The sequence below is a fragment of the Microcaecilia unicolor genome, chromosome 5 (genome assembly GCF_901765095.1).
Source record: "Microcaecilia unicolor chromosome 5, aMicUni1.1, whole genome shotgun sequence".
Taxonomy (NCBI): Eukaryota; Metazoa; Chordata; class Amphibia; order Gymnophiona; family Siphonopidae; genus Microcaecilia; species Microcaecilia unicolor.
In genome coordinates, this window is record NC_044035.1 from 80,751,261 (window position 1) to 80,778,962 (window position 27,702).

The 27,702-nt window shown below is 42.6% G+C and overlaps 1 protein-coding gene across 1 annotated transcript in view; it reads left to right on the forward strand.

Annotated features, from left to right (window-relative positions):
• Positions 1–27,702, forward strand: part of PLCE1 (phospholipase C epsilon 1) — a 397,028-nt gene that overhangs the window by 270,402 nt on the left and 98,924 nt on the right. The window contains exons 6-8 of the mRNA XM_030203041.1: positions 142–350; positions 15,638–15,679; positions 18,727–19,408. Coding sequence (XP_030058901.1) covers positions 142–350; positions 15,638–15,679; positions 18,727–19,408 — 933 coding nt within the window. The remainder of the gene's footprint in view (positions 1–141; positions 351–15,637; positions 15,680–18,726; positions 19,409–27,702) is intronic.

Sequence of the window (27,702 nt, forward strand, 5' to 3'; positions counted from 1 at the left end):
TGGTAACTGGATTCTCTTCCTAAAGTGCTCATTATTTTCTCTCTAAAGACATGGCAGAATCCAAGGATTCCCAACTCAGTGCCACAGAGATGCAGTTCAAGCCTTGCAGGGTACCTCACTCATGCTGTTTTAAATTCTTAGTTTGTTTCAGATTACAATGGACAAGATAACTTCTTGCAGCGAGTCGGAAAAGACGGTTTAAATAATGTGGACAAAGAGTCGACAGTGAGCAACATCCTGCAGACCATTCGTAGCTGTAATCGGAGTATGGAGTCTGAGGAAGCGGATGATTGCTTCAGTGAAGGGGGCAGCTCGAGAAAAAACTCTTTCAAGGACAGGAACAGATATCAGTAAGGCTTCCCATTTTTAACTCTGCAAGATCTTGTTGTCCATACATTTTGTTGTACAGATGCTCCTTTTTCTCCCTGTCACATTTTAGTGCTGTTGAAGACATATTTGGTGACCACAAGGGTCTTCTCTAGTGCAGGAGTTCTCCACCCAGTCCTCACGACACATCCAGCCAGTCAGGTTTTCAGGATACCTACAATGAATTTGCAAGAGAGAGATTTGCATACAGTGCAGGCAGTGCATGCAAATTTATCTCATACATATTCATTGTGGATTTCTTGAAAACTAGACCGGTTTGGTGTGCCTTGAGGACTAGGTTGAGAATCCCTACTCTAGTGTATCCTTTCCAGTTCCCTCCAGCTATGTTTTGTATGCTGTTCAGACACACATGATTCATGGTGGAGGTGTTTCTTATCCCAGAGCTGACCTTTCTAGAAGTATTCCTTTCACTTGGTACATTAAAGTAGAGAATCCCATGAACTTAGTAACATAGTAACATAGTAACATAGTAACATAGTAGATGATGGCAGAAAAAGACCTGCACGGTCCATCCAGTCTGCCCAACAAGATAACTCATATTTGCTGCTTTTTGTGTATACCCTACTTTGATTTGTACCTGTGCTCTTCAGGGCACAGACCGTATAAGTCTGCCCAGCACTATCCCCGCCTCCCAACCACCAGCCCTGCCTCCCAACCACCAGCCCTGCCTCCCAACCACCGGCTCTGGCACAGACCGTACAAGTCTGTCCAGCACTATCCCCGCCTCCCAACCACCAGTCCCGCTGCCCACCACCGGCTCTGGCAGACCGTATAAGTCTGCCCAGCACTATCCCCGCCTCCCAACCACCAGCCCCGCCTCCCGATCTTGACTAAGCTCCTGAGGATCCATTCCTTCAGCACAGGATTCCTTTATGCTTATCCCACGCATGTTTGAATTCCGTTACTGTTGTGATGATATAATTAAAGGCTTTCTCTGTTGGGGATATCACCACTAAGAATTATATAACCCATGGATTTTAAGGAAGTGAAAAGCACAGTGTAGAAATTACGAAAACAAAAGCTCTGACTATTAAGAACAGTGGATGAAAGCTGATGGGCAGCTCTCTGTCAGCCTGTCTTAGGGAGAAAGAGAACTACATTCATTTAATATTTATGTTATAGCAGATAAATGTTATCTGTGTGTCACGCTAGCTGCATTGATGGCTTGTTCCAGATTTATCACTTGTAATTTTCCTATTCTTTGCAATTGTATTTTGGCTTAAATGTCAAGACATTTCCATTCCGCAGGGCTGACAAAGAAATTAAGCTACTAGAAATACTAAGAGACCAATAAGTTACCATCTTAAGGATGAACTACCAGTTCCTGCTTTAACATACTTATTTCATTTACCAGCCAGTTGTAAATCTCATTTTAAAGAAGTAAGCTCTGTTCCCCAAAGAAATGTTTTCCTGATGGAATTAACAGCAAAAGCTGGCGCCAAGATTATCCATCCGTAGAATTGATGTACTTTGATCATAATCCTTGTGGCAGTGGGTTCTACCTCTAGATGTTCAGAGTCAAGCTACAAGCATATCGACTGTCAGGGCAAGGGCAAGTACCTAACAGTAAAACAGATAAAGAATGTAATTGCTGTTGACCATTTCAGTAGTGAGGGTTGGAGGGTTTCAGCTGTACCTTGTGGTAGAAGTGCTGTACTTAATAATATGTTTTAATGCTTGACAGGAAAATGTGATATGGAAAATTATTAGATTTCCTGCAGCTTTTTATACTTATAGGGCTTTTTAATGTTGACAGAATTTTGACAATTGTGCTTGGACTAAACTCGATACAATCTTGTTAAAACCAAGTCTAGGGACAAGCCCTGTAGTTCAGGCTGTAGTACTGTTATGTTCATTCATCTCATTTAAGGCCCTGTTTACTAAGCTGAATTGTAGGCGCGCTAGCATTTTTAGCGCATGCACTACTTTGACATAGGAATTGAGGATTCCTCTACTTTCTATGGCTGCTCCTCGCTGGTATAACCGTGAGAACATAAATGAAGATGTGTCAATACCAGGTTATGCTAGTATTCTACAGTGCTTTTTTGTGCTGGTACGCACCGGTACAGCGTACCGGCACCTTTTTTTCAGAGGGCCGGCAGCTCCCCTACATTCCGTTCTGCCCCCTGCAAAATATTCTATTTACCGAAGTTGCAGCGGCGAACCGGCAGGCGGCGGCAGTAAAGGTAGCAAGCAGGCAGGCTCGCCGCCATCCTTTGCTTCCCTGCCCTCTCAGCGTCCCGCCTTCCTCTTATGTCATTTCCTTTCCGCGAGGGTGGACATGGATGGAGGGGAGGGAAAAGAGAGGAAGTGAGATGAGCATGGATAGAGGAGAGGGAAGAGAGAGGAAGTGAGATGGAGGGGAGGAGAGAGGAGAAATGCTGGACATGGATGAATGAGAGGGAAGAAAGAGGAAGGACAGGAGATGCATATGGATGGAGGGGAGGGAAGAATAGGAAGGAGATGCATACTGACAGAGATGAGGGAAAGGGAAAAGAGGAGAAAAACTGCATATGGATGGAGAAAATAGACAAAAACTGGATCCACTCTATACCTCCTCCAGTGGCGTTCCTAGGGGGGCTGACACCTGGGGCGGATCGCCGATGTGCCACGCCCCCTGGGTGCAGCACCCCCCCCCCCCCCCCGGAACAGCGTGACGCCCCCCCCGGCGAAAGAACCCCCCTCCCGGGTGCACACCGCTGGGGGGGGGGGGTGCCGCGCGCCTGCTGGTTCTTCCTTTTCATGCTCCCTCTGCCCTGGAATAGGAAGTAACCTGTTCCGGGGCAAAGGGAGCATGAAAACGAAGAGCCGACAGGCGCGTGGCACCCCCCCCCCCCCCAGCGGCATGCACCCGGGGCGGACCGCCCCCACCGCCCCCCCCCCCCCCCCTTGGTAGGCCACTGACCTCCTCCAGTCTAGTCTGTGGAGGACCCAGCTTTTACCTGTGGATGTAGAACAAGAAATGAAGAAGAAAGAAGGAAAGTAAAGAAATAAATGGAAAGGAGTCCCTGAAAACGGAGTTAAGGGAACAGATAGAGAGCTGCAGAATCAGAGACTGGGACCGACATGATCAGAAAAATAAAGTCACCAGAACAACAAAGATGGAAAAAATAATTTTATTTTCATTTTAGTGTTTGGAATATGTCCAATCTGAGAATTTACATCTGCTGTCTTATTTTGCACTGGGTATACTGGAGCTGTAGCAGCTTACAGAAATTATTTATAATGAAAAAAAATCACGTTATTTTTTTCTCCTATACTAGTATAATACTTTCAATGATGTCTGTTTATATGCGCAATGGCTGGTATAAGGGGTGGCTATCATAGGGGTGGGGCCATATGTGGTGACCTCGCCCACAGTGAGTACCGGCACCTTTTTTCCTACAAACAAAGCACTGGTATTCTATAACAAAATGTGGGCGCCCAGATACCATCATAAAATAGACCCTCACTGTGCAGCATCAGGGTGCCTAAATAGCGATGCCTGCTGTACCGTGTCCAGATAGAACTAGGTTAGAACCACCTCAGTTCTTCCCAGCACATTTACCCTAACTGTATCTTGGGACGAACACCAACAATTGGTTCAGTCTGGGTCACAGCAATAAAACTACAAACTAAAAGAATCTTATCACATTAGTAATGTTTATTCTTACCAAGACTATGAATCGTAAGAAATTATTAGCAGCAAAAATAAAGCATGGGAAAAGCCGGTGAGAGGAACACATATCTCATTGCTAGGTGAGACCAACATTGAGAAATTTTCAGTATTCTCCCTTGTCCCTCCCATACAGGGCACTTATATATATACAATTTCTCTTAGCTCAGAGTATAAAAAAGCTAGTTCTGTAATATGTCATTCTGAGGTAATTGTTTAATTGCTTTGGCCTGAGCCATGCAGGGAAATGAATGTTTTTGATCCACAGTAAGAGAAATGTATTTAATATCTCACCGCCTGTAGATCTGGGCCTTCATATTTACTAGGCCATATTCTCATCACCGCTTACATAAGAATGGGCTTCCAAGGAAGCATTCAGGAGCCAGGCAGGTGTCTTGAGCCACCTGGGCATATCACATGGAGAAGGGGAGGAAAAAAGGAAAAGATTTTTAAAGAGAGACCAATGCTATGCCAAAAACTATGTTACCACATAGTACGATCTGAAAGGAATGTAGCCAAATTCACAGAAATGTCTGCCATTTTGCTAAGCAGTCAGTGTTCATAAGCACTTTTCTAAGAAGTATAATTTTTACTCACTGCAGATCTTCTTGTCATAGGAATTTCTGCAAGGCAACTTTCTTTAGCTCATGTTTTATGTATACCCTAACTGAGATCAGAAATCGAAACACTAAGGGCTCTGTTTACTAAGGTGCACTAGCGTTTTTAGCACGTGCACAAAATTAGGGCATGCTAACTGTGTAGGCGCCCATAGGAATATTGTGGGCGCCTACACAGCGCGCGCTAATGGTTAACGCTTGCTAAAAGCACTAACACGCCTCTAGCGCGGCTTAGTAAACAGGGCCCTAAGAGCTGCTGCCACCTGGTTAAACCCTGCTGAGCTGTTCATCTGCCAATATTCGGCAGCAGTTAAGTGGATAATGCCACTGAGTGTTGCTTCTGGCAGCCATGGCGCTTTCTGGCTAGTGCCAGGGTGGAGCCGTCACTTAGTCGGTTAGCAGTAATATTCAGTCCAATAACTGGTTAAGTAAGTACACAAAGTTAGAATAGGCAGTGGCATAGCAAGGTCGTCTGCCACCCGGGGCGGTTCGCTGCTGCACCCCCCCCCCCCCCGGGTGCAGCAGCATCCGTCCCCCCAGGGTGCAGCACGACCCCCCCCCCCCCCGGCGCAGTGACACCCTCCTCCCCGGGTGCATTCTTGGCTGTTGGAGGGTACAGAGAGCAGCGGAGCCGACAGGCGCGCAGCTGCTCTCTGCACCCTCCAGCAGCATACACCTGGGGCGGACCGCCTCCAGTGCCCCGCCCTTGCTACGCCACTGAGAATAGGAAAAAAAAACCTGTCCTAACGTTAACCACTGACCTAACCGATCTGAATATCAGCTGGTGCCTGTACTTGCCCAGTTATTCAAATGCTGGAGCCCAGACATTGACCCATCATCGAATATCCAGGCTTAATTCAGCCAGTAGCAGCTTAAAAACTGCTGATCACCGTAAGATGAATATTTGGTCCTAAATTTAAAATATGAGATTAGAAAGTATGGACCTGCTTTCCCGTTGTCATATTTCCTTCTCTTTGAATTTTCAGGGACTTGTGTTTATCCAGTGTGGGAGCAGGTGCTGCTGATCCCACGCTTGCTTTAAGGATAAACCAGATGTGCATATTAATCAGATATCTCAAAAATATCCAATGAGTAAATTCTGAAAATTAGACTCCTTGTAGTTCCTAAGGACAGGGAGTTGACTATAGACAAAAAATAATTGAACTAGCACAAGTTTGAAATGTAGCAAGTACTGAAGCAGCACTAATCATTACAGGCTCAATCCGACAACATTTTGGTCTAATGCTTTGTTTCTTTATTCTGGGGATCAGAATCCAGAACTCAAATGAAGGATTTCCTCTGGAGAGCAGCAGCACCCACTTTCAAAGAAGGGTTGCACTGGTTTTCTGAGATATTCCCTAGGATTCCCATTGCAAGTAAAAACACTGAGCAACAAAACAGGTTCTTTGAAACAGATAATAAGATTTTTTTGTAATGATATTATCAGACCCATGGACATAGATTCCTTATCCCGCTGCAAACATTGAGTTGTTATGGCCACAGAACAAACAGTTTATCCAGGTTTAATCCTACTGTCATTTGCAATTGTGGTAGAGTAAAACGTTTGCAGCTGGACACAAAGAGGTCAGTTCATGCAGTTTGAAATCAGAAAAGAGATCAGTGTGAACAACTATTTGTGAAATCTCTCTCCAGATGCACACACAATATTTAAGCTGAATGGTATTCATTGTGTGTTGTGTGTTCCACAACATTGGCACCCATCACTATCTTCTCTATAGGAGGAGACAGAAGAGACAGACGAGGAGGGGCATTTTCGATATGACATCTAAGTCAGACTTTGGACGTTTTGCAATAAACATCCAAAATCTGAATAGGAAAGAAGTTCATTTTTTTTTAAATACTGTTTTGAACAAGGTTTTCTGATTTGGACGTTTTGTTTTTTGGTCCATTTTCAAACAAAAAACTGTCCATGTGCAAAACGCATAAAATCAAGCCAATGGGATGTAGGAGGAGCCAGCATTTTTAGTAGACTGGTCCCCCAGACATCCCAGGAAAGCAATAGGGCACCCTAGGGGGCACTGCAGTGGACTTCATGAAATGCACCCAGGTACACATCTCACCATTGCTCCCTTATCTTGTCTACTGATCCCCCCAAAACCCACCCAAAACCCACTACCTCCCAACTGTACACTACTACCATAGCCCTTACGGGTGAAGGGGGCACCTATATGTGGGTACAGTGGGTTTCTGGTGAGTTTTGGAGGGCTCACAGTTTCCTCCACAAGTGTAACAGGTAGGGAGAGGTATGGCCTGGGTCCATCTGTCTGCAGTGCACTGCACCCACCACTAGACTACTTCAGGAACCTGCATGCTGTTCTAATGGACCTGAGTATAACATCTGAGGCTGGCAAGCAATGTTTTTAATCACATGTTTTGGGGGTGGGAGGGGGTTAGTAACCACTGAGGGAGTAAGGGGAGGTCATCCCTAATTCCCTCCAGTGGTCATCTTGTCATTTAGGGCGCCTCTTTGTGCCTTATTCATTATAAAGACAGGTCTAGCTCAAAACGTCTTAATTTTAGTCCTGGACAGTTTTGTTTTGTTCTATTATGGCTGAAAAATGTTCAAGTGTTAGGAACACCCAGATCCTGCCCTTAACAAGCCCCTGACATGCCCTCTGCTGATTTGAATGCACTTCTGACGGACTTCACAGAATAACATCTAAAAATTGGTTTTGTGAGAAAAGCGTCCAAATACATATTTATGCCACTTTTTGGACATTTTTCTCTTTTGAAAATGAGCTCCATAGTGTTCCAGAGAGCTTGCATTGTGTCCTAATACTTCAACTGATAATTATCTGGTAGGTGTGTAGTGAGAAAGTGTTATAATACAAAGGATGAGATTTTCAGTTGTTACAGTGCTTCTGTTATTAGCTTAGTGTGACAGTGTTTGGCTGTCATCCAGGGCCGCCGAGAGACTGGGCCGGGCCTGGGACAAGGCCGCCCCCTGGGCCTCGCCCCCACTGCCACCCCCCAGGTTGTCGCCACCCCCCTGAGAGGAGCGCGGCACCACAGTCCCACCCGCCTCCGGGCTGGGCCCCTTCCACCCAAACCCCCGCCAGCAGAAGTGCTGTCTTCTGACTCCGGCGTGCACGGCCCACACAGACGTGCTCCTCTCAGCTGATCTTCGCTGTACTCTGCAGGGCTTCTGTGTGTCTGTAATATAAAAATTTTACCAAAAGTTTTTGTTTTATTTGATGTAAATGTGGATGAATTATATGCTTGTAAATTTTATGATTTAATTCATTTTATTTTCGTCGATGTTTTTCACTTACAAATATTGTTCTGTATTTATGTCACTAATATTTTATGTATTTATGTCACAATTATTTTATAAAATAAATTTTTTCCTTTTAAATGATTTTTTAGACTTCTGAGGCAGGCCTGTGGCCGAAATACAGTACTGTGTCAAGTCTATAATAAAGTTTATTAATCTTTATATCACCACAGTCTTGGCGTCCTGAAGTCATTGGTCCACTTCCCACTTTGTTTTTCTGTATTTGTACCCCGTGGGATTTTGTGTTCATCCACTCTGTGGAGAACTTTCCCTGATACTCAGGGCATAATAGCCAATTTCAAAAAACATTATCAGGCTCTTGTGCTACGTCATCTGATGAGCAGTATGGATGACCAGACTGGCAAGGATAAACATGCTGCTGAACTGGCTCGTAATCTAACACTGTTGGATTCCCGACATATGCAGAAAGAAGCCTGGAATCATGTTACACAGGCAACCACTGTGAACTGCTACAAGTGGGCAAGCTTTGTTAAGGATGTGGAGAGGGATGAAACAGATGCAGCTGTTGCAAACACGTCAGATGAACAGGCTATTGACATCCCAGCCGGTGTTACTGAAAAGGAGTTTCATCACTATGTAGCTGTTGATTACGATCTACAAACAGCTTCCGACAGCACTGATGTCGAGATATGCGCCTACACGCAGGCAACGGCTGATGATGAAGCAGATTATGAAATGAGCAGCGAGGCACATGCTTACGAAATTCAACAACCTCTTGTCACTTTTGCAAGCATGCTGGGGAATCTCAACATCATGCGGGCCTATCTGGAGACTACTAGATGTCAGTGCTATGACAGTTTTTACCGTCTGGCAGACGTAGTCTATGGAACTCACAGACCCAATAGTGTACAGAGGACTATGGCTGATTACTTCAAGTAAGTCTAATGTCAGTTAATGGAGACTGTATAATGTAAGCCACATTGAGCCTGCTAATGGGTGGGAAAATGTGGGATACAAATGTTACAAATAAATAACGTCAGTTAACGAAGACTGTATACTGTACGTATAATAAACAGTACTGTATATATGTTTATCAGATGTCAAGCATCTTTTGATCACTCCGGAGACTGTATACTATACGTATAATAAACAGTACATGTGTTTATCAGATTTCAAGCTTCTTTGGATCACAACGGTCAAGTGCACACTCCGGTTAACTGCATGTATTTCTTGGGTCCCAGACCCTTGCACTTAAGCGAATTGCATTGTATATATCATAGCATGATACTTGCTTCTATCGATACATTAGTCTACAATAAGAGACCAGGACATTTATGATTTCATTGATGATATGCAACCGGATATATGTTGCAATACAGAATCCCCAGTGTATGAGTTCATTGAAAAATATATCGTGAAAACACCAGAGATAATATAGTAGTAGAAAGAGAACTGACATCATCCATGTGTAAGTTGAAGACACCATTCACAAGCAGATATATAGTCCAAGTTTAGCAAAGATTATACCAGCAACTAAGCCAGCTCAATGGATTTTGTTTCATTAGCATCACTATTCTAAAAACACAGAAAAAGTATCAAGACATATAAAGGAAAGGGAAATAGGACTTGATTTACTGCCTTTCTGTGGTATTTTGCAACTACATTCAAAGCAGTTTACATATATACAGGTACTTATTTTGTACCTGAGGCAATGGAGGGTTAAGTGACTTGCCCACAGTCACAAGGAGCTGCAGTAGGAATTGAACCCAATTCCCCAGGATCAAAGTCCGCTGCACTAACCACTAGGCTACTCCTCACAACCCACTTTAGTTGGACAATCACATTACACTTTGCTAACTAAACTTTGAACAAGATAAATCACCATCTCTGTAGTTACCAATGCAAAGCTGGTAGAGACTATTATAAAGAACAAAATTACAGAGCCTATTCAAAAGCATGGATTAATGAGACAAAACCAACATGGATTTGGTGAAGAGAAATCTTGGTTCACCAATCTACTACATTTCTTTGAAGGGGTGAACAAACATGTGGATAAAGGTGAGCCAGACGATATTGTGTATCTTTATTTTCAAAAGGCATTTGATAAAGTACCTCATGAAAGACTCCAGAGGAAATTGGAGAGTCATGGGATAGGAGGTAGTGTTCTATTGTGGATTAAAAACTAGTTGAAAAATAGAAAACAGAGAGTAGGATTAAATGGTCAGTACTCTCAATGGAGAAGGGTAGATAGTGGGGTTCCCAGGGGTCTGTTCTGGGACTGCTGCTTTTTAACATATTTATAAATTATTTAGAGATGGGAGTAACTAGTGAGGTAATTAAATTTGCTGATGACACAAAGATATTCAAAGTTGTTAAATCGCAAGAGGATTGTGAAAAATTATAAGAGGACCTTACGAGACTGGGAGACTGAACATCTAAATGGCAGATGACGTTTATTTTTTCACCTCCAAATTTATGGTTCGCCGATTTAAAATAGTCTCATAATTGAATTTAAATCTTGTTGAAACACAAAAGATACAATCAGCGTCGCTCTTTTTGTGACATTGTCCAATGACTGTTCTAAAATAGCCGTAAGATTGTCCACATCAATTTCATTTCCTGCGTTACCACTTCTTTCTCCGTCTGTTTTTTTTAATTGTATTTGGTATAAAGTAAATTGGCAGATGACGTTTAATATGAGCAATTCCAAAGTGATACATGTGGGAAAGAGGAACCCAAACTATAGTTATGTGATTCAAGGTTTCACATTAGGAGTCACCGACCAGGAAAGGGATCTAAGTGTCATCATTGATGATACGTTGCAACCCTCTGCTCAGTGTGCGAAGGCAGCTAAGAAAGCAAATAGAATGTTAGGTATTATTAGGAAAGGAATGGAAGACAAAAATGAGGACTTTATAATGCCTTTTTATTGCTCTATGGTGCGACTGCACCTCAAATACTGTGTACAATTCTGGTCACCACAACTAAAAATAGATATAGTGGAATTAGAAAAGGTACAGAGAAGGGTGATGAAAATGATAAAGGGGATGGGTCAACTTCCCAATGAGGAAAGGCTAAAGCAACTAAGGCTCTTCAGGTTGGAGAAATGATGGCTGAGGGGGAGATATGATAGCAGTCTATAAATAATGAGTGGAGTGGAACAGGTAGACGTGAATCACTTGTTTACTCTTTCCAAAAATACTAGGACTAGGGAGCACGCAATGAAGCTACAAAGTAGTACATTTAAAACAAATTGTAGAAAATATTTCTTCACTCAATGTGTAATTAAGCTCTGGAATTCGTTGCCAGAGAATGTGATAAAAGCAGTTAGCTTAGCGAGGTTTTAAAAAGGTTTGGATAGCTTCCTAAAAGAAAAGACCATAAGCCATTATTAAGATGGAGTTGGGGATAATCCACTGCTTATTTCTAGGATAACACGAGGGAATATATGCACACACATTTGAGGCAGTTATCGGAATTGGTGACTCCCCCTTGATAAGTTAACACGAAACGGGGACCTGTTGGGGTTTATGAGTGCACCAACCTGCCTAAGCTAAGTGTTGTATATATTTAGACTATATTGAGAGTGCTATATTGATTAATAGTCATTAATGAGTGATAAGAAGAGGTTGGTGGAGGTTGAGTCAATGATTAAACATTGAACACGAGCTAGTTATTCACCTATTGAGTGAAAAAAAAATTTTCGTGTCAAATATATGAGACTCTACTTCACTTTACAGTATTTATAGAGCCTCTATGTAGACTGCATTTGCATTCATATACTTTGTGTATATTGCGTTTGTGGTATTTCTAGGATAAGCAGCATAAAATGTACTGTTTTGGGATCTTTCCAGGTACTTGTGACCTGGTTTGGCCACTGTTGGAAATAGGATTCTGGGCTTGATGGACCTTCAGTCTGTCCCAGTATGGCAACAGTTATCTTATCTTATACAGATTATTAGAAGGGCAGATTTGATTAAGAACCATCACATCTGCCATTCCATGTCAGGATTCTTTAATGCAACATATATCCGATTGCATATCATCAATGAGATCATAGATACCCTGTCCCTTGTTGCAGAATTATCTGATGTACCATTGTAAGTAAATATAATGATGTGATATATTTAATAATTTAAATACATAGAACCTCTTGCATATCATCAATGAAATCATAGATGCCTTATCCCTTGTTGCAGAGTTATCTAATGTACCAATGTAAATAAATATAGTTGGATATATGTAATTATTTAAATACATAGAACCTCTTGCATATCATCAATAAAATTCATAGATGCCCTGTCCCTTGTTGTAGAATTATCTAATGTACCAATGTAAGTAAATATAATAATATATATTTGATAATTTAAATACATACAACCTCTGACCTCTCATAATGTCTGAAGCCATTTACAATATTAAAAACTTAAAATCACAATAAAGTCACACATTTACAAATATATTGGATATGCTTAACAGCCAGCAACCCAGCCTTCATCTAGCCCTGCCTAAACTTATCAGTAAGAAATCCTAGCATATTAGCCACTTTGAGAGATGTCCAGCTCTACCCAGAAGCTTAGCTAGGGGTACACAAGGGAAGTGACTGCTCTTCCAAACAGATTTTGAAATGGTGCCAGTGTGGATCAGCCCTTCGGTCTCCCATGAGCGCCTAACAGGTGTGCTTCCCCTGGCTGCAAAACCTGGCTACACTTCTGACTCTACCCACCACTTTCACTCGCCAAGCCCTCCTCAAAATCTAAGCATATCTTTCTGTTATTCCAAGAAGTAGCAGTTCACTTTCAATGATATCTGACACTTTAAATTTGCTTATGCCAGGGCAGCTTACATTGGAACAGAGTGGGCAGGTAAGAAGGTGCTCTGTCTGCTCTTGTAAGCCGTGCCCTGGAGTACTTTCTACAGTGAAGCTCCAGAGAAGGTAGCCAAATACTGTTATACTAAGCTAATAACTGAAACACTCTTCAACAACTGAAAATCTCATCCTGTTTGTATAGGGAGAAGACCGAGAACATGGTTTTCTTGCAGTAGTAGCATGCCAGATCTGCATATTGACAGCTTATTGTACTGAAAGAACACTTTCAGTTCAGAACCCCACTTTGGGGGCATTAGCACATGATACCCTATGGACTGATGAGATTGTTAGTGTGGTATGTACCTGTTTAGCATATACTGGCATATTAGCTATAAATAGTGCACAGATTTTGCTGGTTGTGGACCTTTGTATGTAGTGCATTAATTAACGCTTATACTAAGGGTGGTTACTTCATGCTTTAATTTTAATGCACCTATATTATATAGGAACCTTTTGTGTTGAAAGGGAAATGGGACTTGATATACCGCCTTTCTGAGGTTTTTGCAACTACATTCAAAGCGGTTTACATATGTTCAGGTACTTATTTTGTACCAGGGGCAATGGAGGGTTAAGTGACTTGTCCAGAGTCACAAGGAGCTGCAGTGGGAATCGAACTCAGTTCCCCAGGATCAAAGTCCACTGCACTAACCACTAGGCTACTCCTTCACAAGGAGGGAATTACTGACTTGCTCAAAATAATCTAATTAAGTGAGTTTGAGTAGAGTTGTATCACCCTGTGTATACTGTGTACTGCTAGTTGTGGAGATGGGAAACTCCATGTAAAACTTAATCAAGCCCACTTTCTGAGATATATGTTCATCTCCATGTATAGGTGGATCTAAAAGAAATTCCCTTTCTGGGTCCCTGAGTCTTATGAAATATGTGGTTTTAATTGGATGGTAAAGACAAGCACACTGTGATCTCATAACATTAGGAAAATAGCTAAAAAGGCATGTGTACATACTCTTTCTCCCCCCCCCCCCCCCCCCCCCCCCCACCACACTTATTCAGATGCCTGAGGCTTTGATGGAGACTCTGCCCTCTTGTTATTTTCCAGTTCATCTGTGTGAAGTGATAACTTGGAGATGTCATAATTGCCATTTAAGCTTAAGAAATCGTACACTGCTAATGACTGGCTTAGGAATGTAACTCTATAGGATCATTATTGGTGACAGTTATCCACTGTATCATGTTTTATTGCATAGGGTTGTTAGAAACAGTATCCCAGGGTCTGTTTTCACCCATGTGTGTCTGCTTTTGAAGTATCTGGGTAGCTAGCTTATGCAACTACTTGAAATAGATCATCTCCTTTTGTACACAGTCTGAAAGCTCCGGGAGGGTTTTAGTCAGGCATCAGAGTCACGCACTTGTACCGACGGTGATTAAGAGCGTAGTTCTATCTATTCAAGAAGTTTCTTTTTAACTTTGCAGTTATACAAAGTAATGTAAATCATTTTCTTACAAGATGCACACAAGGACTTCACTGAGTAGTCACTGTAATCTGAAGATGTTGCAGGTATTAATCACCCTGTGCTGAAGTTCAGGGTGTGCATGGAAAGAAAACAACGTTTGATTCATTTTCTGTTTACTTCATTTCACTTTGGAATGTTATTTTCTTTTGTTTCATTCATTTTGTTTTTAGTATGCGCTATTTGTTTTATAATATGCAGCATGCTTCTGTGAATAGCGCGCGCTGAAAATTAGAATGACATGAATTACACAAATTCCATAGGGGCTGATATTCAATGGGTGTTAAGCAAGCAAGAGTGGCTCCTGCTTGATTAACTCCTGCGGACTGGCTCCCCCAGATAGTTCTGCTGAATATCACGTCAGACCACAGTGGTGCTATCTGAATAGTGCCGGGGCAGTTTGGTGGCGGAGCAGAGGTGAAGCCAGATGTTATGCAGTCACTGATGATATTCTCTGCTTCTTCCAGGGTAACTCTGCAGTCAAGTAGGACCACATACTGTACATCGCAGTTCTAACTTGCCTGAAGAGCTATCTGGGTGTCGGCACTGAATATCTAGATCTGATTCAGCCACGGCAGCCAGCTTTAGGAAAACAAAAATGTCCGGCCATGGACTAAATATTGTCTAAAGAGCTTTTTGGGACATAACAAATATTGCTGATGTTTCACGACATTTTAAAGTGGTCTCTACCAAATGTATATGATGATGCTAGGCTGTTTAAAATATTTCCCAGTCACTGTTTCCTCTAAGCTGGGCGGGAGTCCTCCAACTGCATTGCTGCCAGTAGGGGGTGCAGTGTTTCAATATTGTGTCTTCCATCACTACGGTAGGGACAGGCAAGTTCCCCGGAGTCCTGAAGAGCTTGCCTGTCTTTCACTTTATAGAATGTGATAGTGAAACAGCACCCTCTCCTGGCAGGACTATAGATGAAAGACTCCTGCTCAGCTTAGAGGGAACAGTAGTCCCAGTCGTCATCTAATAGCAGGGTAAGCACATCAGAATCCACCCAGTGCAGACAATATATACCACAGACTGGGCATGTTGATAACCCTGTTTTTCCTGCCACGCATGTTATGTAATGCACCTAATTACCACCACTACCACTAATATTTCTCAGTGCATGTACATATGTTCATCACTTCTGTTTCATCTTTCTCTTACACTTTGTAAAGAGAATGCTGCAGTAAAGCTGTTTAAGGTATAGTCAGATTTAGGATCAGATCAATACCTTTATTTGTTCACCTCTGTGTAGTAACTATCTCAAATGCTAGCCCTTGGATGTGTTTTTTTTTCTGCCCCTCCCCCTCCTAGTTAACCCTTCTTGACCCAGGCACACCATGCTAACACTTCTTTTCCCTCTTTTTCATTCCCAACACTCCACAGTGCGACACAGGTTAAGAATGCCCTTGAGTCAAACCGCGTCCTGTAAGTTGGTTTTCTGCATTTCTTGGCCTTTGCCATGCTTTTGTCACAAATGTTATTTAACGTTAAATTTCATTTTTATGATAAACTGCTGTCTCCTCGATTTAACAGTTCTAGATAATATTCTAAAAATGTGGCACTTGGGACTGTAGAGGGACTGATAATGTTGGTAACCTATAAGTAACATCTTTGCTGTCTAACACTGTTTCTACTGTTTGTTTCACCATACTCAGATACCATTTCACTCAAAAAGGGCTAATTTTGAAGTTCTGTATATTTTTGTAAAATGATTATTTATTTTCCCATTATCAGTGTTTACAATTGGGTTTTTCTAATTAGGAAATTCAAACACAGCTACAGGAGTCAAACATCTTAAACGTTAAGGCAGTTGAGCCTATCATGTAATATTGCCCTCAGTACCAAATGTTAGAAAAATAATCTAATTAAAAAAAGGTTCTTTACAGACCTCAGAGTTAAACATCTCCAGCAGAAGATAAGTTCAAACTGGGGGCTACAACTTACCCAATCACCAATCTTTCTAACAACACACATCGGCAAAAAACTCCCCCTTAAAAGACTTTGAATGTGGCGAAAAAAGCCATTCTATCAAAAATATTAACCCAGTAGGGAGAGCACAAACAATTAATAAAGCCACCAATGCTGGTCTTCCAGCAGTATGTCTTATGCATCAAAAACATCACAGCTTTTAATTCGTAAAGTGAAAAATAAACCTAGAGTTCACTTATCTCATATTGTGTCCTCATAAAACAGAAGATGCATCCAAAGAAAGGTACAAGAACTCAACAAGGGCCCCTTGCTTCATAGGAGCTGCTTCAGGAGTCCATAACTGCAATTCCTCAATCGCCTTAACGTTTAAAGTTTTTCTAATTAGCCCATACTTCGCGCTGTCAAATCATGTATCATTTTCTTGGTATCCAATTATTTTTAAAAAAATCCCACTTCAAAATTTAGACTAATTAAAAAAAATCATCTTTACATTCTTCCAGAAGCTAGCACAGCATCCACATGACTGTGAAGTAATTCATGCCGATGGCACACAGTCTGGTGCTTGAGGGTCACAAAGGGTTTGGGTTTTCAGGTTTTGCCTGATGAAGGGGCCTCAGGCAACGAGAGGGGAAATTCACTCTTACATAAAGTCCAGGGAAGCCAAAATCAGACAATAGATTAAATCCAGAATCAGAAACCAACTGTATAAGTGAAATGTAATCAAGACATCAATTTCAAGAAGAATGATACCTGACGTGGTGTGTTTTGCCCATGGGCTGCATCAGGGGTACATCACTGAAACAAAATAACATTTTTATGTCCTTTTTTGTGGCTTTTGCATATTGTATCAAATTTTCAGGTTCATTTTTTATTAGGTATGTAAGCAAGAACCTCTTGTTTCTCATTTTTAGTGATGTATTTGTGTGGGATGGGAATTGATTTCAGGATCTGGTCTTTTTTATTGTGGGGCCTCTGATGCAGCTCAAAGGGAAGTCATTCTGCAACAACTGGTCTCTGACTTTAGACTTACTCTTGTCTCATTTCTGCTCCATGTGTATATGTCTCTCTGGATTCCTTGGGCTATCCCTAATGAATATGCACATCCCATACACTTTACATAGCCATAACAGATATCACCTCTTCATTTATAAACTTTATTATATCACAAATATCCATTCTACAAAATGTTTTCTATTTTGTAGAATGGATATTTGTGATATAATAAAGTTTATAAATGAAGAGGTGATATCTGTTATACTTATAAAAAGTGTATGGTATATGCAAATTGTATAACTATATTGGAATATTAATGAACCTATTATTGTGTGATCGTTTATAATGAATATGCACAAGATAGATTTGCATACAGTGAAGGTAGTATGCACGTGAATCTGTCTCATGCATGTTCAATAAGGAGCCCCGCAAAACTTGACTCATTTATGGCCCGTAGGATGGTCAATGAATACCACTCTGTGATGCTCAGATTGACTGGCTGATGGTTTGAAATGATACTCTAAAGAGGCAGGTAACCTTATTAGGAAGTAAATATGTTTTGCCTTTGCTTGCAAGTTTAGTTATTGAAGGGAGAGCCTGAACTGAGCAAACTAGATGGGCCCAGTAGCCTTTATCTGTCTTCATATTCTATGTTTGTCTCCTAGGAGGGGACTTAAGTCCTGCAACATGGCCATGTTAGTCCAATATAAGTAACCAAATGGTAGCTGAACACAAGAGTCCCACGTAGTAAATGCAACACACCAAAAAAGTGGGAAACGGAAGAAGGCTCCACAAACAAGGGCACTTCAAAAATGCTATGTTTAACGTTAACGCATATATTGTATAAAAATTACATGACAAGGAACTTGTATTGCCATTACATAAAAGGCTCTTGCCGTTATGTAAATAAAATCGACACGGCACTGTGTTTTGGCACTGAGTGCCTGCCTCAGGAGTCTTTTGTAGATATAGTCTAATACTAAAGCTGAACAGCTCCAAAAAAAAGGGGGGGGGGATATCAGATGGTCTTTACAAGACCGTGCACAAGAAATGAGTGCACATAGTTGAAATGAGTCCACAAATGACCCTTAGAGGAAAAGGATAACCACATTGATGAATCGTTTTCCACTTTTTTGGTGTAGTCCAATATAAGGCACAGGTAACAGGTTCTCACCAGTGACTCTGAACTTCCTTCTCATTGAAAGCCTTGAATCTGCCATGAGCAGGAAGTAGCCTATACCATTGACAGGAAGGGTGAAGCACTAGCAAAGTATGTTTTTATAGAACAGTCCTGTTTTGGGATTGCTCTCCCGCCTTTCCAATTCGTCCCTTCCCCTCATTCCCATTGATTCACTTAAAAGATAAACATGAGCCTTAGTTGATTAATCATAAGGACTGGGAGAAGTCTAGGTAGTTTGTTCTGTACTTGTTGCAGACTGTGTGTTAATATATCCTTTTTCTTATGCTTTGGTAATACTTGCACCATTTTGTTTGCTTATGGATTTAAATCTTACAGTAGAAGTACATGTTGTGTGTTCCTTTACACTTAGGTTTATAATGGGAGATCTTTCAGACTCTGAAAATGATATAGGTGAACAGCCAAAAGAATGGGATCTGCATGGAGCTGAAGAGGAGCAAAAGGCATTTAGCCATGGCACAGAGCTAATCCCTTGGTATGTGTTATCGATCCGAACTGATGTCCATCAGTTCCTTCAACAGGGAGCAACTGTGATCCACTACGACCAGGAGGCACACCTCTCCGTACGCTGTTTCCTGCAGCTTCAGCCTGATAACTGCACCTTGACCTGGACCAAACTCACAACGACCTGCCTGGCCAATGCTAAAATCAAACCAGGAGGACCGGGAAGTAGTGCCGAGCTCAGCCACAACAGATTTCAGTTTCTTACCACCACTAGTGTCAGTGGGTTGGTGGGAGGCTTCTTGGATTTGTTTTCAGTAAAAGCTGTTTACATGGGGCATCCAGGCATTGATATGCACACTGTGTGTGTTCAGAATAAACTCTGTAATATGACTCTTGAAGAAAATGGTGTAACACTGCAATATGGGCTTCATACTACTGATAACAAGCTGTTGCACTTTGTGGCTCCAAAGTTTACAGCCAAAGTACTTTATGATGGATTGTTGGAACTAACAAAAGCTGTAAGAAAAATGAGGAAGTTCCCTGACCAGAGACTGCAATGGCTGAGGAAGCAATATGTCAGCCTGTATCAGGTAAAGGACCTTGTAAATCATGAACAGTGGAGAAGAGACTTGTGAAAATTGGTTGCATGTTGTCTAGATCTGTGCAGATAACACAGGGGTCCTTTACTAAAGTGTGTTACATTTTGCAGTTATCATGCCGTTAGCACAATAAATTAATATACAGTGAGTACAGTTTAATGTGGTACCTGTTCGGGAGCATGCCCAGCATTTCTTTTGCAGTTCATGCATTAAAATATCCATTAGCATGTGATAACCCTAGTTGCATATAGGGTGGATGCACTTACTGCCTCCTAAATGGGCCCACATTAACAGGACAATTGTTGGTTACTGCACGCTAACTGCAATATTCTCATCATGCCCGCTCTCTGCCGATTCCCCACCTAGTTACACTCTCTACCACAAAACGCTTTTAACGCATGAATTAGCATGTGGTTAATTGTAAAAAAAATAATGCAAAAACAGTTACCGCTTTAGTGAAAGTCCCCTAGACTGAAGAAAGAGTTTATAGCTACATTGGAAAAAACTGAGAGCTAGATTGAAGTTTTATGTGGAACCTAGGTGAAAAAGGTGCAGAGCTCTTGTGAGTCTGTTTTAGAAGAGATTTTACATTGTCCAGGAATTTGATTTCCTTCCACATTTAGAAAATAGAGAATTCCGAAGCAGAACTCTGCATGCGGAAACCCGTGCAGAAAGTGGTGTGGGCCTTTTACCCGAGTCTTGTCCTTGATTCCTTTTATGTAGAAGCTATGGCTCGCACAATGTTTTCTGTGGATTGTTCCCCTATCTAGCGCTACAGGAAATTCTTGGTTTTGTGCACCTTTTTTTTCTTTTCGCCCCAAAACTTGAACTGAGCCTTTAATCTCACCAATATACACTGGCTTCAGGGGTTCGGATAAAGGATCCTGAAACTGGTTATCCTGTTTTTATTTTTTCTACGGAAAATTAGAAATACCAATCTCGGATTGTAACAGGAAGGTGAAACCATGACAGGAGACTCTTCCTGTCTAATGATAGTATTGCCCATGCTCAACAATATTATTCAGTAATGACACTACACAAACTATCAGTTCACTGTGTTAGGATGTACAAGTTTTGGAGACATTCTGAGATTAATCATCTCAGCTCTTGCTGTTGTGGGTAGTAATGGCTTCCAGTCACATACCACTACAAACACCTGGAAATATTACATAAAATTTGCTGTTTGTATTACCCTTCTATTTCATTGGCAATGCTTATAATCTAATAGTGAGTTAAGATGCAATAAACTATGAAGTAACACTTGGATAGAGTTACCAGACTGAGTCAGTCCTAGTTTAAACATCCCTCCCTCTCCCCCAGTGGCGTAGCCACAGGTGGGCCAGGGCCCACCCACTTTGGACTCAGGCCCACCCAAAATTGTGACACTCTTGTTAGCTGAAGATTTCCTCTCCTTGGGCAGCCAGCGCTCTTCCAAATGTCAGCCAGCAGCACTTGCCTTGAGCTGACACTGAAACCAGCCCTTCTGCACATGCTCAGTTTTCGCACATGCCAAAGCACTGAGCATACATGGCCTTCTGGCAACAGAATCAGTTTGAGGCAAGTGCTGCTGGCTGCCATTTGGAAGAGTGCTGGCTGCTCGAGGAGGAGGAGGAAATCTTCAGCTGGCAGGGTTTGGGGATCCCCTCCAGCTCAAGTATTTAATATTTGGGGTTTGTGGGCAGGGAGGGGTTGAGAGAGGAGCAAACCAGAGGGGGACTGGGGGAGTGAATTCCATGCCCACCCACCTTGGGCTCAGGCCCACCCAAAATTTGCCATCTGGCTATGCCCCTGCTCTCCCCCCAAACTTTGTAAAGCAGGACCAGCTCTGCCTTTCTCTGATGACCTGGAGTTGTCTGATAACTCCACATTTTGGTTCTGTTACTCAACAGCTTCCTAGACTTGAGTTGTAATGATATGGCAGCCAGTTTGGCTTTCAGGATATCCACAATCAAGGCAGGATTATCTCTTTGGTGGACCCTTGCCAAACAAGTATATTCCCCCCCCCCCCCCCCCCCCCCCCCCCCGGTAATATAATTTCATTTTAAAGTTCCCATAAACAGGTGTTGAATGGTTCTGACTGCAGAAAAAATGTTCGGAGGAGGAAGCAGTAAGTGGTAATCACTACTTGCTGAGCCCTCTTGCTGACTGTAGGACAATACACAGGGTAGGGAGATCAGACAAAGATCTGCAGGGAGTGATGGCTCTGTCCTCCCCCTACCTCTCCACCCCCACCCCACACATACTTCTTTCTACCAGCAGCTGAGTTACCAGGGCAAAAGTATTCTGTGGGGTTCATTGAATTAGCACATCTGAGAAGGCCTTCCAACATGGGCCTAGTTCGCCTATGTCATAATCCTGCCCTTACCACAATGAATCTGCTTATACTGTGTTACATAAGTACATAAGTAGTGCCATACTGGGAAAGACCAAAGGTCCATCTAGCCCAGCATCCTGTCACCGACAGTGGCCAATCCAGGTCAAGGGCACCTGGCACGCTCCCTAAACGTAAAAACATTCCAGACAAGTTATACCTAAAAATGCGGAATTTTTCCAAGTCCATTTAATAGCGGTCTATGGACTTGTCCTTTAGGAATCTATCTAGCCCCTTTTTAAACTCCGTCAAGCTAACCGCCCGTACCACGTTCTCCGGCAACGAATTCCAGAGTCTAATTACACGTTGGGTGAAGAAAAATTTTCTCCGATTCGTTTTAAATTTACCACACTGTAGCTTCAACTCATGCCCTCTAGTCCTAGTATTTTTGGATAGCGTGAACAGTCGCTTCACATCCACCCGATCCATTCCACTCATTATTTTATACACTTCTATCATATCTCCCCTCAGCCGTCTCTTCTCCAAGCTGAAAAGCCCTAGCCTTCTCAGCCTCTCTTCATAGGAAAGTCGTCCCATCCCCACTATCATTTTCGTCGCCCTTCGCTGTACCTTTTCCAATTCTACTATATCTTTTTTGAGATACGGAGACCAGTACTGAACACAATACTCCAGGTGCGGTCGCACCATGGAGCGATACAACAGCATTATAACATCCGCACACCTGGACTCCATACCCTTCCTAATAACACCCAACATTCTATTCGCTTTCCTAGCCGCAGCAGCACACTGAGCAGAAGGTTTCAGCGTATCATCGACGACGACACCCAGATCCCTTTCTTGATCCGTAACTCCTAACGTGGAACCTTGCAAGACGTAGCTATAATTCGGGTTCCTCTTACCCACATGCATCACTTTGCACTTGTCAACATTGAACTTCATCTGCCACTTGCACGCCCATTCTCCCAGTCTCGCAAGGTCCTCCTGTAATCGTTCACATTCCTCCTGCGACTTGACGACCCTGAATAATTTTGTGTCATCGGCGAATTTAATTACCTCACTAGTTATTCCCATCTCTAGGTCATTTATAAATACATTAAAAAGCAACGGACCCAGCACAGACCCCTGCGGGACCCCACTAACTACCCTCCTCCACTGAGAATACTGGCCACGCAATCCTACTCTCTGCTTCCTATCTTTCAACCAGTTCTTAATCCATAATAGTACCCTACCTCCGATTCCATGACTCTGCAATTTCTTCAGGAGTCTTTCGTGCGGCACTTTGTCAAACGCCTTCTGAAAATCCAGATATACAATATCAACCGGCTCCCCATTATCCACATGTTTGCTTACCCCCTCAAAAAAATGCATTAGATTGGTGAGGCAAGACTTCCCTTCACTAAATCCGTGCTGACTTTGTCTCATCAGTCCATGTTTTTGTATATGCTCTGCAATTTTATTCTTAATAATAGCCTCCACCATCTTGCCCGGCACCGACGTCAGACTCACCGGTCTATAATTTCCCGGATCTCCTCTGGAACCCTTCTTAAAAATCGGAGTAACATTGGCTACCCTCCAGTCTTCCGGTATTACACTCGATTTTAGGGACAGATTGCATATTTCTAACAGTAGCTCCGCAAGTTCATTTTTTAGTTCTATTAATACTCTGGGATGAATACCATCAGGTCCCGGTGATTTACTACTCTTCAGCTTGCTGAACTGACCCATTACATCCTCCAAGGTTACAGAGAATTTGTTTAGTTTCTCCGATTCCCCCGCTTCAAATATTCTTTCCGGCACCGGTGTCCCCCCCAAATCCTCCTCGGTGAAGACCGAAGCAAAGAATTCATTTAATTTCTCCGCTACAGCTTTGTCCTCCTTGATCGCCCCTTTAACACCATTTTCGTCCAGCGGCCCAACCGACTCTTTGGCCGGTTTCCTGCTTTTAATGTATCTAAAAAAAATTTTTACTATGTATTTTTGCTTCCAACGCTAATTTCTTCTCAAAGTCCTTTTTTGCCCTCCTTATCTCCGCTTTGCATTTGGCTTGGCATTCCTTATGATCTATCCTGTTACTTTCAGTTGGTTCTCTTCTCCACTTTCTGAAGGATTGTTTTTTGGCTCTAATGATTTCCTTTATCTTACTGTTTAGCCACGCCGGCTGACGTTTAGTCTTTTTTCTCTTTTTTCTAATACGTGGAATATATTTGTCCTGAACCTCCAGGATGGTGTTTTTAAACAGCATCCACGCCTGATGCAAGTTTTTTACTCTGCGAGCTGCTCCTTTCAGTCTTTTTTTCACCATTTTTCTCATTTTGTCGTAATCACCTTTTCTATAGTTAAACGCTAGCGTACTTGATTTCCTAGTTTCACTTCCTTCAATGCCAATATCAAAACCGATCATATTATGATCACTGTTATCAAGCGGCCCTCGTATCGTTACCCCCTGCACTAGATCATGAGCACCACTAAGGACTAAGTCTAGTATTTTTCCTTCTCTTGTCGGCTCCTGAACTAGCTGTTCCATGAAGCTGTCCTTGATTTCATCAAGAAATCTTATGTCCCTTGCGTGTACAGATGTTACATTAACCCAGTCTATATGCGGGTAATTGAAATCCCCCATTATTATTGTGTTGCCCAGTTTGTTTGCGTCCCTGATTTCCTTTAACATTTCCGCATCCGTCTGTTCGTCCTGGCCAGGCGGACGGTGTTCCCAGTGTTTGCAAACTTACCTCATGTATATTCATTGTAGATATCTTGAATTCCCAACTGACTGGGCAACCCTGATATTCTTAGTAAATATTTATAGTTTATTGTTACTTATTATACCGCTCTAACTGACTGAGCAGAGCGATGTACAGACTACAAAACAAAATTTGGGGGGAGGGGAGGGAATAAAAGGGAAAAGGAACTCCATTTTTGACAGGAAAGTGAGACATTCACACAAAGAGAGGAAAAGTAAGAGAAGGAGGGGAGAGGGAGGTGAAAGAACTGGAAGAGGGAGTGGGGAGAGGGAGGTGAAAGAACTGGAAGAGGAAGTGGACAGAGGAAGCAGAGAAATAAAAACAACAGAAGAGAAGTGGGTAGGCTGGTGGTCTTTGTTGGTCTGTTACCCCAAAGGCCTGTTTGAAAAGTAAGGTTTAAGTTTGGATTTGACGTTCTTAAGAGAGGAGGTGCTACAGAGAGGGAGGGGAAGATTGTTCCAAATATGAGGGGCAAGGAAGAAAAATGTCTAGTGGATTCAAAGCAGGCAAATTTGAGACTCGGGAGTTCAAGACAGTGATCATTCAGAGAACGAAGAACTCTGACTGGTGAATAAGGGATCATGAGGCATGAAAGATAATCAGGGGAACCTACTCAAAAAGCTCTGAACATCAGAGTTGCTATTGTATGAATGCAATACTGTGCTAATTAGTCAGTGGAGAAAAAACACGCAGGATGATGTGTAAAATCATGAGTCCTTTATCTAATTAATCCAGGATCCAACACGGGCCGTGTTTTGGCCTACAGTCCTCCATCAGGGATCCAACAGTCGCATGCCTATAGTGACATCACTAACTGTATTGTTATTTGAATGTGTGCTGCCTTCTGAGCAGCACAGGCTAAGATCAGGTGACCCTCAAGGGGAGGAATGCTGGCTTCGGCCTAACCCCTGATAAGCCTTTCCTTGGCTGAGAGGTGCCCAGCTCTACCACCGGCTGCATTTCAGGTGCTGTGGAGGACTTGCAGCTCATCTGCATATCCTTACAACCTTCTCCGGGGTGACTCCCAGGTCCACTCCAATCCACTCAGGGCCTCAGCTCTAGGTGCCGCGCGCCATATTCTCTTTACATTTATTTTTCTCCCAGTTACTACTTATGGCTCTAGTACACTTTCTCTTCTTGATACTGGCCCTTCCTAATCTGTTTCTCCATCTGAAACCACTGCACACTGCAGGAACACATTGTTCACCCTTTGTATTCATCATCTCTTTTTTTCCCCTTCCTTCTTCTTAGCTCTCAACCTTCAACATTTCCTTCCTTCCTTCCTTCCATTCATCCATCTCCTTTCTATCTGAGTACATCTTGCCTTCGTTGCTGTCATCATACCTCTCCTACTCTTCTCCGTACTCTCTTGCTCCTTCTCCTGCTCTCCGCTGGGGACATTAATCCCAATCCTGGTCCTCCACATCAGCTCTCATCCTATTTGTGCAGGTCACACCGTGATATCTCCAATCTAATTTCTGTTCCTTTCCTCCCACCTTCTTCCCTGCCTTTCTCTTGTGCTCTGTGGAATGCCCGCTCTGTCTGTGACAAACTTTCCTACATCCATGACCTCTTTATCTCTCGTACTCTATATCTGCTTGCCCTATCTGAAACTTGGCTTTACCCTGAAGACTCTGCTTCTGTCGCTGCCCTATGCCATGGAGGTTATTTTTTCTCCCATACTCCTTGCCCGGTTGGCCGCGGAGGTGGCGTCAGGCTACTACTTTCACCCTCTTGTAGATTTCAACCTCTTCTTCCACCTCAGTCTCACTGCTTTTCTCCATCCATCTATTTGCTCCTCTGCCTCTCCGAGTAGCAGTGATTTATCGACCCCCTGATAAGTCCCTTTCTTCCTTTCTCACTGACTTTGATGCCTGGCTTTCCTTCTTTCTTGAACCTTCATCTCCTTCCCTCATTCTTAGGGATTTTAACATTCATGCTAATGATCCCTCTGACTCTTATGCTTCTCAGTTCTTTGCTTTAACATCCTCTTGCAATCTTCAACTGTGCTGCACTTCCCCCACTCACCAGAATGGCCACTGTCTTGATCTTATCCTCTTCTCAAACTGCTCACTCTCCAGTTTCTGTGCCTCAACTCTTCCCCTCTCTGACCATCATCTGATAACTTTCACACTTAAACACCCTCCTCCCAAGTCCCATCCAATCTTAACCAATACATTTAGGAATCTTCAGGCTATTGACCCTTCTACTCTGTCCTCCAGAGTTTCAAATCTCTTCTCTACCACTATGTTATCCAAGTCTGTCAATGAGGCGCTGTTCCTATAATACTATTCTGTCCTCTGCTCTGGATAATCTTGCTCCTCCCATTCCCCATCCTGTAAAATGTACCAAACCCCAGCCTTGGCTGACCTCTAGAATCCGCTACATACATTTCTGTGCCCGCTCTGCCGAATGCCTTTAGCTGAAATCCCGTGCCCATGCTGACTTCATACATTTCAAATTCTTGCTGACCTCCTTCCAGTCTGCTCTTTTACTTGCCAAACAGGACTATTACATCCAGTTGACAAATTCTCTTGGCTCAAACCCTCAACGTCTCTTTTCCACACTGAACTCTCTCCTCAAAGTGACTTCACCTCCAACTCCCCCTTCACTTTCTTCCCAGACTCTGGCTGAGTACTTTCATGATAAGGTTCACAAGATTAAACTTGAATTCTCAACCAGGTCACCTCTACCTCACCTTCCCTTAGTCCATTCTCTCAACCATCCAACCCCTGCCTCTTTTTCTTCCTTTTCTGAAATCACTGAAGAGGAAACTACACATCTTCTTTCCTTCTCGAAACTAACTACCTGTTCCTCTGATCCTATTCCCACCCATCTACTTAACACTATCTCTCCTACTGTCATCTCTTTTATCTGTCATATCCTCAATCTTTCACTTTCCACTGTGACTGTTCCTGATGCCTTCAAACATGCCGTAGTCACACCACTCCTTAAAAAACCTTCATTGGACCCTACCTGTCCTTCCCACTGTCACCCCATCTCTCGCCTCCCTTTCCTATCCAAGATACTTGAATGTGCTGTTCACTGCCATTGCCTTGACTTTCTTTCATCTCAAGCTATTCTTGATTCACTTCAATCTGACTTTCACCCCCTTCATTCAACCGAAACAGCGCTTGCTAAAGTCTCCAATGACCTGTTCCTGGCCAGATCCAAAGGTCTCTATTCTGTCCTCATCCTTCTCGATCTCTCTG